This window comes from Gigantopelta aegis, chromosome 9 (assembly GCF_016097555.1).
Source record: "Gigantopelta aegis isolate Gae_Host chromosome 9, Gae_host_genome, whole genome shotgun sequence".
Taxonomy (NCBI): Eukaryota; Metazoa; Mollusca; class Gastropoda; order Neomphalida; family Peltospiridae; genus Gigantopelta; species Gigantopelta aegis.
The window spans coordinates 65,379,984-65,394,544 of record NC_054707.1 but is presented as its reverse complement, the minus strand read 5'-3'; the positions used below and the strand labels follow the sequence as shown (position 1 = coordinate 65,394,544).

The 14,561-nt window shown below is 37.6% G+C and overlaps 1 protein-coding gene across 2 annotated transcripts; it reads left to right on the top strand.

The window, feature by feature from the left end:
• The first annotated feature begins 262 nt into the window (after positions 1 to 262).
• On the top strand, positions 263 to 12,799 carry LOC121380969 (glycerol-3-phosphate phosphatase-like). 2 transcript variants are annotated; one of them, XM_041510027.1, is made up of 8 exons: positions 263 to 658; positions 3,157 to 3,224; positions 3,961 to 4,053; positions 7,168 to 7,305; positions 9,172 to 9,231; positions 9,883 to 10,033; positions 11,365 to 11,506; positions 12,210 to 12,401. In XM_041510027.1, exons 1-8 carry the CDS (start codon positions 484 to 486, stop codon positions 12,241 to 12,243), a joined length of 861 nt encoding a protein of 286 aa, XP_041365961.1. In that variant the 5' UTR covers positions 263 to 483; the 3' UTR covers positions 12,244 to 12,401. The 2 variants fall into 2 exon arrangements, with proteins under 2 accessions (XP_041365961.1, XP_041365960.1); XM_041510026.1 differs by lacking the exon at positions 12,210 to 12,401 and adding an exon at positions 12,442 to 12,799 and having other exon boundaries at positions 424 to 658.
• The last annotated feature ends 1,762 nt before the right edge of the window (positions 12,800 to 14,561 follow it).

The window sequence follows — 14,561 nt, the reverse complement described above, 5'->3', positions numbered from 1 at the left end:
AATATATCAAAGGCCGTGGTGTGTGCTGTCTGTCTGTGATAGAGGGTTTCCTCTCTGATACTAAATGTCAAATTACCAAATGTTTGACATCCAACAGTCGATGATTACAACAATATGTTCTTAAACTTTGGTGTCGTCTAAACAAAAACAAACTTTAAACTCTCTCTGTTTCACCGTCTCTCTTGCGGTGTCATCCCCTCTCTCTCAATTCCCTATTTTGTGGGGAATCATTTGATCTTCCAACCCCCTGGTTAGCCTACTTGCTTGATGAAAACGACATAAAATACGGATTCGGAGGTGTTGGGGGTGGAGGGGGTCTGGAACACCCTTCTCACGACAAAATAATATAACTTCCTTTTTAATTATTTGCATGTTGACCCCCTGCAAAATATACTGGAACCACGCCTGCAGCCGTTTTAAACACTATTTCAAAGCAATAAAATGATATGCTAAAAACAAATACTTTTGGCACTAAAGTATAGTATGTTCATGGCGAGATTCACATCTGTAGTGATTAATCTAGTACGTGCTTCTGTCGTTCACACATTAACACCGCTTCTCCAGAGATCAGCTACGACCATGGCGTGTACAAAACTCGATAAGACATCAGCGAAAGATCTCGTTAATTCGGTAGACAATTTCTTGTTTGACTGCGACGGTTTGTACATTTGTGGTTTTTACAGTTATAATACAACTGCACTGGACCGTTTCACGTGCTCACGGAAACTCAGTCTTTTATGTATTTTGTGTCGGCTGTTTATTTACTGTTATTTGAAGTTTATATAGGATAGATGGGAGCCAATTTTAAAATTGTTTTCGATTTTTGTTTTGTTATAGCCTACACACCGTACCCACAAAAAAAAAAAAAAAAAAAAAAAAAAAAAAATCAACTGAATACTGTATGTATAGAGAACAAAATGTGTTGGATAGATCTACCAGTATGAAATCATTGACAGGTTATCATGCCTCATATCACCCCATTCTATGCAGGTTGCATAGTACCAAAGAAGAGAGATCCCTGTCAAAGTTTGATGTGCACCGTAAAATATTTACAGAGTAAAAGCAGCTGTGGGTGTGATTGGTAGTAATATGTGACATTGATTATTTATGCAAATACTGTTATCCATTGCCAATATACTGGCCTCAGTGGTGTCATGGTTAGGCCATCGGTCTACAGGCTGGTAGGTACTGGGTTTGGATCCCAGTCGAGGTATGGGATTTTTAATCCAGATACCGACTCCAAACCCTGAGTGAGTACTCCGCAAGGCTCAATGGGTAGGTGTAAACCACTTGCACCGACCAGTGATCCATAACTGGTTCAACAAAGGCCATGGTTTGTGCTATCCTACCTGTGGGAAGCGCAAATAAAAGATCCCTTGCTGCTAATCGGAAAGAGTATCCCATGTAGTGGCGACAGCGGGTTTCCTCTCAAAATCTGTGTTGTCTTTAACCATATGTCTGACGCCATATAACCGTAAATAAAATGTGTTGAGTGCGTCGTTAAATAACACATTTCTTTCCATTGACAATAAATAAATACACTTTTATTTGTTATACAGTTGTTATGCAGTATAAACCAGAGGTTGAAACTAATGCGGGGTACCCCCAAAAATGGAACTGCAATTTTCAGCAAAAATTATGGTTGCTATTTAAAAACATTAATTAAATTTCTTAAATGGTATGTGACCACACCCCCCCCCCCCCCCCCCCCCCCCATTTTGTTACAGGTAAATTAGATGTGAGGTGCCACACTTTTTAATCCTGTACTTCCTGGGTGTATTAATCAGTTTTATTAGTAAACTATAACATTATCGGCAATAGGAATTGATTTGATCTATTAGAACCTGCAGTCAACATGCCCTAGAAAAGTTACTAACTCACACCAATGCTTGGTTATCTTGTGCCACTATATGGGCACCATGATCAGTGGCGTAGGAAGGTGCCAAAAAGTGTGTGTGTGTGGGGGGCCACATTTTTATATTTACACACTTTTACACTATTATAAAGCAAAATATCTGAAAAGTGGGGATGCACATGCGCCCTTCCCACCCCCTTGCTTCCTACACCAGTGATGATTATATTTTGGTTTTTACATCTGCATTCAGGGCCGTACCCTGATCAAAATACCTGGGGGAAGAGGGGGGGGGGGGGGGGGGGGGAGGGGGCACTACTTTTTATAAACAAATGAAACACTTTACAAATTAAACTCTGAGATGTGTATGCTATGTTCTGGAGGGGACGGCCCTGACATTGTAGGCATGTTTAACGACACCATTAGAGCATATTGATTGATTAATTAATCATCAGCTATTGGTTGTCAAACATTTAGTTAGTCTGACACAAGTCATCAGATGAAACCAACTACATTTTTCCTAATGCAGAAAAGGATCTTTTATATGTACTTTCCCACAGACAGGAAAGCACATACTATGGCCTTTGACCAGTTGTGGTGCACTGGTTGAAACGATCTGTAAGCAAAAACAAAGGATTAGGACAAGTTGACCAATCAATCCGTTTGACCGAAACACTTGGACATTTGTAACTTTTAAGGAGTGAATTGACTACACATATTGGACCAACTGCTGCCCAGGGCAAGTTATTAGGGGGCTTTTATGGATCTACCCATCCACTCACCCACCCACCCCACCCACCCACCCATCCATCCATCCATGCATCCATGCATCCATCCATCCATCCATCCATCCACTCATTCTATAGGTTGTAAAATATCAAATAAAATCCCATAGGCGACCATTTTAACGTTTGTGCTTAAAAACACTATATATCAACCAAACTATGACCCATAAATATCAGTACTATAACCCCTACCTCAAAGTATTAACTGCAGAAAATGGTACCTTTCATGGCTTATTTTTGGTATAACCAGATGTTTTTGTTTTACAGGTACCTCATACATGTTTTAAGCACAGGGCTACTTGACACAGTGGTACTAGATGAAATAAAATTGCATACATTTTAAGCCCAGATAAAACTAATTTTTTTTTTGCAACCAACACACTCACATTTATAACCAATCACAGGACTTGTGGTGTTAACTTCTCCATCAAAAGTTCGGTGCACCTCAAACTTTGACCCAACTGGAAGTTATTTGGTTTAGTGCTAGCTAAAACAACTGATCTGTGATTTTCTTTTTAGGAGTATTGTGGGATGGAAAAGGTGCAATTGATGGAAGTCTGGAAACCATACAGAAACTTTTATCCATGGTAAGGGCATATAAACGAGCTTGTTTATGATGGTCGTAAAGCTGAAGACAGGCATAATTTTACTTTTTTAATAATATTTTTATTGATAAGACAGCTTGCTTATATTAACTAATCAGAACTGAGCTTTCATATGCATATGACAGTTACTAAGTTTTCAACATATGCAAATTACATGTAGATCTTAAGACTATCATTCATCATAATTTACAGTTATTAAGAAGATGACAACCCCCACCCCCCTATTTTTCAATTTTGACTTCCTTTCTTTGTTGTAAAACTAATAAAATAATAATTTTTAAGTGTATAATTGAAAAAAGTGATTGTCAAATTTTATGAGAATTGTAACGATAAAATTGCTTCTTAATACACTGTAGTTTACCGATTTGTTTATTAATTGCTTCTTAATACACTGTAGTTTACCGATTTGTTTATTAATTGCTTCTTAATACACTGTAGTTTACCGATTTGTTTATTAATTGCTTCTTAATACACTGTAGTTTACCGATTTGTTTATTAATTGATTTTTAAAACCAGGGCTAGTTCTGCCACTCGCCAAATTCGCCAATTGCGAATTTCAGGAACAATTGGTGAATTTTATTTTGATTTGGTGAAAACATTTCATGTAATAATTGGTATTCTGTTGAAAAATAACAGTGGATTTTGCATATTTAAAGATAATTTGCCGATTTGTTTTGCTAACCCAGAGCTAGCCCTAAAAACATTTTGTTTATTGCAGGGAAAGCGTGTGTTCTATGTAACAAACAACAGCACAAACACGAGAGATAATTACGTGAAGAAGTGTCACAAGTTTGGGTACCCGGCACAGACAGTATGTCCGGACAATCAGTTTGAACGTCCTTCTTTTAAGTTAATCCTTTCTTGGCATTATGCCGTGTTTCTTATAGATTCATACTGTAATTCAGTCACTGCACAGTGATAATATGAATATATATATATTGGAATGCTGGAAATGAAATGATAATAGTCCTCGTTTTGTAGTAATAAATACATTTTTAATTTTATAATAATAAATGCATTTTCAATATTTCAAATACATGTTCCTCAATGTCATTCTCTAATGTTCATCATAAAAACAGAATTCAATTTTCATTTTACAATATCCATCAAACCTGGCCACCCATCCACCCTAAACCTACCTAACCATCCATCCATTCAAAACCCATCCATCCATCCCTCACCCAAAAACCCACCCATCCATCCATCCATCCATCCATCCATCCATCCATCTATCCATTCATCAATCCACACATCCATCAATCTTCCTAAACATCCTCCCACCCACCGAAACCGTCTGTCCGTCCGTCTGTTCGTCCATCCATCCATCCATCCGTCCATCCATCCATCTGTCCGTCCATCCACCTACAGATCATCCATCCATCAATCCATCCATCCATCCATCCATCCTCCTACCCAAACCCATTCATACATCTGTCCATCTGTCCACACATTCATGTATCCATCCATCCATCCATCCATCCATCCATCCATCTGTATATCACACAGATAATTTTTTTAAACTTTAAACTGACACAAACTATCAGTTGGTTACATGGTGAACCATTTAGATATTGTAAAAAAAAAACTGTTCATTAATGATTTGCCATAATAAAAATTATTTTATAGTTTATTTTGATTAAACTTAAGTATCAATTTTCTGTCAAAAAAGTGTAAGTTCAATGTATGTTTTAGGTAATGAATTAGTTTACACAATATAATTCACCTAAACGAGCAATCTGTTGTCTAGGTAGAAATCATGTGAACTGATTTCCTGTTACCTAACATTTTGAAATATGTTGTCCCCTGTTGTCTGGATGTTAGCAGTAAAAAGGTTTAGATTTTGATTTAGCCAGTTTTCAGATATGTAGATTAGAGCTGGCGAATACGATACATATCACAAATATGGGGTCTCAGAATATGATACGTATCATGAATACCAATAATTACAGTGAATCTATCAATACTGTACTACTGACTTGCTGAATGAAGTAACCCACCAGTGAACATAAACTGTCAAAAATAGCATTTAAATAGTAGGATGTGTTTAACATTAAACTTTGGAATGTTAGATGTTGAAAATTAAATAATTAAATGTTGGTTATAAAAACAAAATTATAATATAAAGAAAATTAACAAGACGCAAAAACAAAACCAGCATGTAAACACTGTCTAGAAGAAACAGAGGCTCTTTAGGCAGTGACCACATCTCCTGCTGTGCTGAACACCCTCTCCAAAATAAAAAAAAAAAATATTTGTTAGCATTTCACTATCAATAAAATTATGGAACATACACAATATAGATGTGCATGGATGTTTGTGGACTGTGTTGGTTTTCTTTCATTTCCTTTTTTTTTCCAAATAAAAATTTGATAGCTGGTACCTTTTCCAAATTGTAAAAATTAGTCCATGACTAATATGGCTAAAGTCTGATAAACACATGGTAAAATCTTCAAAATTATGTTGGATTTTTTATTTTTTTTTATAAGAATAATGAATGCTAAATTTTAAAGGTTGCATTAGACAGTTAACTCTTATTTCATTGAGCATTGCACATTGTTTTGCCGAACTAAATTTTATATGTTATTTAGACTACATTAATTTAGGCTGTTACAGTAACTGCTGTTGAAGAATTCTCCCGCAGGTTATATGATTACCTAGATATAACATGTCGCGACCTTTTTTGATGTGTATAGCTAGTTTGACCATTGATAATAATATAATTATAATAATTACTCTTCCATCATGTTATTACAAAATGTTTAACGACAAAGTGCATAATTTTTATTATTTGCGAAAGTTTCAGAAGTGTTGTTGTTTGTTTGTTTGTTTGTTTGTTTTTTGTGTGTTTTTTAGAGGTGGGATTCGTTCTTCATAAATAGTTGGTTGAAGTATTTTCAAAACCCCCATATTGCCGGCGTTTAAGACACAGCAATGACGAACGATTTAACAAATTATTATTATTAATATCTGCCGTGTATACTATCGCATGTTACTTTATTTCTCACGTTGTTAATAATGATTAACAACAAGAAAGAAAGAAATGTTTTATTTAACGACACACTCAACACATTTATATTTACGGTTATATGGCATCAGACATATGGTTAAGGACCACACAGATTTTGAGAGGAAACCCGCTGTCGCCACTACATGGGATACTCTTCCGATTGGCAGCAAGGGATCTTTTATTTGCGCTTCCCACAGGCAGGATAGCACAAACCATGGCCTTTGTTGAACCAGTTATGGATCACTGGTGGGTGCAAGTGGTTTACACCTACCCATTGAGCCTTGCGGGGCACTCACTCAGGGTTTGGAGTTGGTATCTGGATTAAAAATCCCATGCCTCGACTGGGATCCGAACCCAGTACCTACCAGCCTGTAGACCGATGGCCTGCCATGACGCCACCGAGGCCGGTTGATTAACAACAATACACAGAGGATGTACCAGTTATCGTTATCGTTGACTAACATAAATTGGCCATTGTGAGTACATTGGGTAGAGGATAGTAGACTGCTTAAAATACTTATGTGTGTACATACAGCTTGCAAACTTTAGTCTTTCTAAATTTAAATAATTAATAATAATAATAATAATAAAGATACAAAAAAATAAAAATAAAACCCATAAATATGTTTGATTCTTTGGGTACCAAATAACGAATATGTATCACGGATAGCCTGTATTTGGTGCACTGAATACATGAGTGAATCGTTTCAGCTCTAATGTAGAGTATTTCCTTGAAAATGTGGTTAATTTAAGAAATATTTTATTAGCCAAAGACTAATTGTATACAAATTAGCATTTGGCTAATTTAGCAATGGACAGGGTGAGCATTGGGTTTACCATTAATCAACTAGTTATTACTTCCGTAAAACTCTAATATTGTTTTCTGTTTCTTTGATTTTTTTTGTTCTGTTGTTTTAGGAAGAGATTGCCTGTACAGCTTATATAGCAGCTCTGTATCTCCACAACATCAAGTTCAAAGGGAAAGTGTATGTCGTGGGGAACCCATCCATGGGAGTGGAACTCGACAAGTTAAACATCAAACATTTTGGTATCGGTGTACGTCGGTTTAATTAACCATTTACAGTATCGATGTTTGTTTACTTTGATTAAAAAGCATAGAAGCGTACTTACTTTTGCAGCATGTGTAATTTGCATAATTTGAATACGTTGGGCTCTAGTGGTAGGTAGGTTCATTTGGCTTGATTATGATGAGGTCTTGGTCTTCCTTAGAATACCAAGTTCTGCGATTTAGCTAGCTCAGTTGGTAGAGCGTAGGGCCTGAGGTGCTCGGGTCATAGGATTAAATGTCCTTGGAGGATGCATTTGGTCTTTCCATACTAACCAGTGCCCAAATACTGTTATATCAAAGTTCATGGTATGTGCTGTCCTGTCTACAGGAAAGTGTACAAAAGATCCCTTGGTTTTAACTGAAAATTGTGTCATGTTTTCACTGAAGACTATGTATCAGAATTACCAAACTGTTTCACATGCAGTAGCTGAAACAAACTTTTAAAGTTTTTATAGAACATCAGAACTGAGATATGTGCTGTGGTAGAGACTGAGGTATGATCGCTCATAGACTGTAACCCCCTCACCCCCTCGTACCACCCAGTGTCCCGTGACTAATATACCAAAGAATGTCTGTTGGAAAATGCATGTACAGTGAAACCTCTGTAAACCAGACCCTCTGTAAACCAGAATCCCTTCAAAACCGAATATTTTTCATGGTCCCTTTTTAAATATCTGTACTGAAGATAACCTCTCAAAACCAGATACCTCTTAAAACTGGACGTTTTACTTGGTCCCGAGGGTGTCCGGTTTAGAGGAGTTTCACTGTACATATAAAAGACCACAAGCTATTATGCAGACTCTGACTTGGAAGTCTATTAATGTGTCTCTATACTCCTATCAAGCTGTTATGCAGACTGACTTGGAAGTCTATTAATGTGTCTCTATACTCCTATCAAACTATTATGCAAACTATAAACTATAAAAAAAAATTAATGCCAAGATCTAAGGTTAAGAAGTATATATGACATTATATAGTATTCATATAACTTATTGTAATAATGTTTTTTTTAAATCTTGTGATTTTGGGTTAAATTGTGTGAATTTAAAAAATCTCCTGCTTTTTGACAAAATCGCCTGCTTTTTCAACACACACCTCCTGCTTTCTCTTGACTAAAGGTTGACAGGTCTGCTCTATACTCCTATCGAGCTGTTATGCAGACTCTAACTTGGAAGTCTATTGATGTGTCTCTATACTCCTATCAAGCTGTTATGCAGACTCTTGACTTGGAAGTCTATTGATGTGTCTCTATACTCCTATCAAGCTGTTATGCAGACTCTGACTTGGAAGTCTATTTATGAGTCTCTATACTCCTATCAAGCTATTATGCAGACTCTGACTTGGAAGTCTATTAATGGGTCTCTATACTCCTATCAAGCTATTATGCAGACTCTGACTTGGAAGTCTATTAATGTGTCTCTATACTCCTATCAAGCTGTTATGCAGACTCTGACTTGGAAGTCTATTAATGGGTCTCTCTATATTCCTATCAAGCTATTATGCAGACTCTGACTTGGAAGTCTATTAATGTGTCTCTATACTACTATGGTTTCGGGTACGTCTGTCCAAGGTCCTGTCTCTGGCATGGCTTGTGGCCAGATCTGGAGCAGAGATATTGTCTTCAAAGAATAGCCTATCTGGTACAAGTGAGTTACCTCCCTTATACGAAAAATTATCCTAGCTAAAATGTGCTTTTGTCAAACATTCCTTTCTTTTCTTAAAACTAACAGTTGTTTGCTGTAAGACACAATTATTTTTAGCAGTATGTCAGTTAATTGGTACGCATTGTGTTAATTTTAATGATTAGAAAATTAAAAATGTTTGTAATTGTAAACTGTGTGTGCTGTTTTCAGCCTGATACTTTTGACACGTCTGAAATCACCAGTATGTTACAGATGAAACTTGATGATGAGGTTTGTTTTCAAACACTAATTATAGATATTTACCACACACATTCATTAGCATTTACTGGTAACAAGTCAGATCACCCCTGGACAAAAATCACTTTGACAAAACCCTCCTTCCCCTTCCCTAATAATTGGACAAAACTCTTCTTGTTGTTAGTTGAAGCAGTGGCAGTTAATACTGTTTTCACTTAGAAAATTTATATTAATGATCTATTTACGTACCCATAGAGTTGAACGAACCCCCTAATATTATCAGAATCCTATAAATTTGTTCCATTTTAAAGTCTTAAGACATTCACTCTCCACCTCAAACTGCACCGAACTGCAAAATAACCCCAAATCAAACACATACAGGTCTAGAGGGATATATAAAAAATCAACCCTATATCTACATTAAGCATGTTTTTGTCTGTTCATGTACATCATATAATGACCAGGTTTAAGGTCCACCCCTTAGACATGTTCTAAATGGTTAAAAACACACACACACACACACACACACACACACACACACACACACACATATATATAATAAAACAAATTATGTACTTGAGATTGCAAGGTTAACTTTATTTGTCAGGTACAGATTTGTGTTCCTTTGATAAGTAATTTTCTTATAATAAAAACATTTGTACTGTCTTTGATATTTTGTTCCAGGTCACCTGCGTGTTGGTAGGTTATGATATGTATTTGAACGTAGCTAAAATCTCCAAGGCAGCCAGCTATCTACAGAATCCTGATGTACTGTTTCTAGCCACTAACGAAGATTCACACCTGCCTGTGGCGGGCAGCAAAATAGTTGTGCCAGGTAAAGTAATAATGTTGTCTTTTAATTGAGATAGAACGAAAACATTATTATTAGTGCCCAACTGGTCCAACTGGAAGGGACTATAGGTTTCACCTCCATCCTTCTGTCTGTCCGTCCGTCCGCCCGTATGTCCCACATACATTGTATAGGTTTTCGGATAGCATGCCTTGAGATATTGAGCTGTTGTTTTGTGTATAGCTTTATCATGTACAGTTATTTAATGATGCACTCATCACTATGCCATTTTTGTTTTTGGAGAGAGGAAACCCACTTCAGCCACTCCATAGGCTACTCTTTTTTGATTAGCAGCAAGGAATCTTTTATATGCATCATCCCAAAGACAGGATAGTATCATGGAACATTTTGTTCAGTATTGCATCTAGATTGTTACACAACTTGCAGAGATTGCTATACAATTGTAAAGCATTAAACAGTAATTGCTAATCAATTTTCAATTGACTAGAAATATCACTAATCAAGATTTTGAAAACAAAGTGTTCCCTGAGTATTTATACCACAGCCTTTGTTAGACCAGTTGTGAAGCCCAGGTTGGAACGAGAAATAGCCCAATGGGCCCACTGATGGGGATTAAACCTAGATCGATCGTAAATTGGGTGAATGCTTTACCATTAGGCTGTGTCCCACCTCACTCAGTGAGAGGATGCTCGCTTTTATCTCACAACAGTTTGTTTTGTTTAATGACACCACTAGAGCACATTAATTATTAATCATCGGCTATTGGATGTCAAACATTTGGTAATTTTGACATATAGTCATAGAGAGGAAACCCGCTACATTTTTCCATTAGTAGCAAGGGATCTTTTATATGCACCATCCCACAGTCAGGATAGCACATACCACCACCTTTGATATACCAGTCGTGGTGCACTGGCTGGAATGAGAAATAGCCCATGGGCCCACCATCAGGGATCGAACCCAAACCAACCGTGTATCAAGCGAGCACTTTACTATTAGGCTGTGTCCCATCTCACTCAGTGATAGGATGCTCGCTTTTATCTCACAACAGATCATAGAATTGATGTTTTCTGTTCGATGAATAACAGGTTTCTGATTGTATTATAGGTCTATGACCTTCTTACTTAATAAACTGCCTGTCTGTTTTCTGTTGTTGATTTTACCCATCCAAAAACTCCCCACATTAAAACAACCCATTCTGTTTGTAATCAGCTGCTGTTTGAACTGATATTACAATTTTTTTTATTAACTGAGCTGTGCAAAATATTATTGGTCCATTTATTTAGCTTTTTACTTAACTGTAAAATGTTTTTACCTTTGAGATATAAGATAAGATTACATTGTACCCCACACAGGGACAGGGACGATGGTGAATGCTGTGAAGATTCCTGCGAGGAGAGATCCCATCATTCTTGGTAAACCTGAGAAACCAATGTTTGAAGTTCTTCGAGAAACTCACAATCTGAATCCAAGTCGATGTTGTCTTGTAGGAGACAGGTGAGTCGTGTGCCGAGTCGTGTGCTGAGTCAAGGTCCGTTATTGTGGTGAGTCTTTAAGTCCATTTGAGTGGTGAGTCAAAGCCCTTATTGTGAGCCAAAGTCCATTGTTATAAGGCAATACAGAGATAACACTTGTGGTGAGTCAAGGTTCATGTTAGTGATGAGTCAAAAGCCATGACAGTATTGAGTCAAGGTACATGTTGTGCGTCAAGGTCAATGTTGTGCATTGAGGTCCATGTTAATCTTGAGTCATGGTCCAGGTTTTTTTTTTTTTTTGCAGAATAAACACAGATATGGGTCTGGTAAAACACTGTTTGTTTTTGTTTTGTAGAATAAACACACATATGGGTCTGGTAAAACACTGTTTGTTTTTGTTTTGTAGAATAAACACAGATATGGGTCTGGTAAAACACTCTTTGTTTTTGTTTTGTAGAATAAACACGGATATAGGTCTGGTAAAACACTCTTTGTTTTTGTTTTGTAGAATAACCACAGATATAGGTCTGGTAAAACACTCTTTGTTTTTGTTTTGTAGAATAACCACAGATATAGGTCTGGTAAAACACTCTTTGTTTTTGTTTTGTAGAATAACCACAGATATAGGTCTGGTAAAACACTCTTTGTTTTTTTTGTGTAGAATAAACACGGATGGACATACATGTATATCTGGTAAAATTATTGTGGGTTTTGTTTGTTTGTAGAATAAACACAGATATAGGTCTGGTAAAACGCTGATATAATTCTGGCAAATTGATATTCTTTGGTTTGTAGGATAAGCATGCATGTATATTATAGGTGTGGCAAAGCATTATTTGTGTTTGAATATAGGTCTGGTAAAATGTTGTTGTTTTTCTTTGAAAAATAAATACAGATACATATATAGGTCTGGTGAAAACACTGTTGTTTTATTTTATTGTTTTATTTTGTTTGTAGAATAAACACAGATATAGGTCTGGCCAAGTGCTGCAAGCTCAAATCCCTGCTGGTTCTCTCTGGAGTGACCACGGAACAGGACCTCGCTAGAGTTGATCCCGGTTCTCTCCCCGACCTCTACACGTCGAGTCTCTGTGATCTCAGATCATTCATCAACAATTGATGATGGCTTCTCTTAGGATCTCTTCTCATCTTGTGATTTAGTCATTACCGGTGTTTGCAGCATCTTGCAAAATCATGGGCAATGCTTAGAGGCCGAGTTCACCTTTGACAGAGCTTAGATTTTCCTCCTGATAAATTATTTAGACTCCTGAAAAATTCTGGAATTTATATTATTTCAATAAATAATTAATTCAGATGTCTTTTTTTATCATCCAAAACAAATAAGATGTGGTAGAATGCTGTATGATTAACAGCAAATTGAAGGTTTGTATAATTCAAAATTAGGACAGCCCTTATGTAAAATTACATATGGGCTGTCCTAATTTAGAATTTTACAAAACTATAATTTTTATTAAATATGTGCATTATTAAATGCATTACTTTGTGTCTGATCTTGAAACGAGTTCAACTAAGACAATTTTGACAATACATGATTATTTGATTAAATGTGTAATGTGTGATCGGGCTCATTTGTTTAGTTCTAGATTTAATAATTACAGATGTTGCTCACACACAGTACCATTGCTTCTCTAATAACTTTGACTCGGCAACAAAACAATCAACTAAGAAAGTAAACTACTACTATTATATTAGCTATTTTTTTTCCCAGTCTCAATTGTTCAGTGGTAGGAAGTGGTTTATATATCAGGACTGGCAAGGAATAAGCCATAAGCCTGTAGGACCCGGTTTGTATTCCAGTACTGGCAGGGTAGAGTATAGCAATAAACCTGTAGGAACTGGGTTCACATCCCGGGATTGACAGGGCAGAGTATAGCCATAAGCCTGTAGGAACTGGGTTCACATCCCGGGATTGACAGGGCAGACAATAGCCATAAGCCTGTAGGAACTGGGTTCACATCCCGGGATTGACAGGGCAGACAATAGCCATAAGCCTGTAGGAACTGGGTTCACATCCCGGGATTGACAGGGCAGAATATAGCCATAAGCCTGTAAGAACTGGGTTGTCATCCCAGGATTGACAGGGCAGAGTATAGCCATAAGCCTGTAAGAACTGGGTTGTCATCCCAGGATTGACAGGGCAGAGTATAGCCATAAGCCTGTAAGAACTGGGTTCACATCCCAGGATTGACAGGGCAGAATATAGCCATAAGCCTGTAAGAACTGGGTTGTCATCCCAGGATTGACAGGGCAGAGTATAGCCATAAGCCTGTAAGAACTGGGTTGTCATCCCAGGATTGACAGGGCAGAATATAGCCATAAGCCTGTAAGAACTGGGTTGTCATCCCGGGATTGACAGGGCAGAGTATAGCCATAAGCCTATAGGAACTGGTGTCACATCCCGGGATTGACAGGGCAGAGTATAGCCATAAGCCTGTAAGAACTGGGTTGTCATCCCGGGATTGACAGGGCAGAATATAGCCATAAGCCTGTAAGAACTGGGTTGTCATCCCGGGATTGACAGGGCAGAGTATAGCCATAAGCCTGTAAGAACTGGGTTCACATCCCGGGATTGACAGGGCAGAATATAGCCATAAGCCTGTAAGAACTGGGTTGTCATCCCGGGATTGACAGGGCAGAGTATAGCCATAAGCCTGTAAGAACTGGGTTCACATCCCAGGATTGACAGGGCAGAATATAGCCATAAGCCTGTAAGAACTGGGTTGTCATCCCAGGATTGACAGGGCAGAGTATAGCCATAAGCCTGTAAGAACTGGGTTGTCATCCCAGGATTGACAGGGCAGAATATAGCCATAAGCCTGTAAGAACTGGGTTGTCATCCCGGGATTGACAGGGCAGAGTATAGCCATAAGCCTATAGGAACTGGTGTCACATCCCGGGATTGACAGGGCAGAGTATAGCCATAAGCCTGTAAGAACTGGGTTGTCATCCCAGGATTGACAGGGCAGAATATAGCCATAAGCCTGTAAGAACTGGGTTGTCATCCCGGGATTGACAGGGCAGAGTATAGCCATAAGCCTATAGGAACTGGTGTCACA

Excerpts from the sequence above, each read along its gene's own strand:
- LOC121380969 (XM_041510026.1), top strand. The coding sequence starts at position 484 with ATGTTCATGGCGAGATTCACATCTGTAGTGATTAATCTAGTACGTGCT. Across the intron at positions 659-3,156 it reads TTTCTTGTTTGACTGCGACG|GAGTATTGTGGGATGGAAAA; the intron begins GTTTGTACATTT and ends TTTTCTTTTTAG. Across the intron at positions 7,306-9,171 it reads TCAAACATTTTGGTATCGGT|CCTGATACTTTTGACACGTC; the intron begins GTACGTCGGTTT and ends TGCTGTTTTCAG.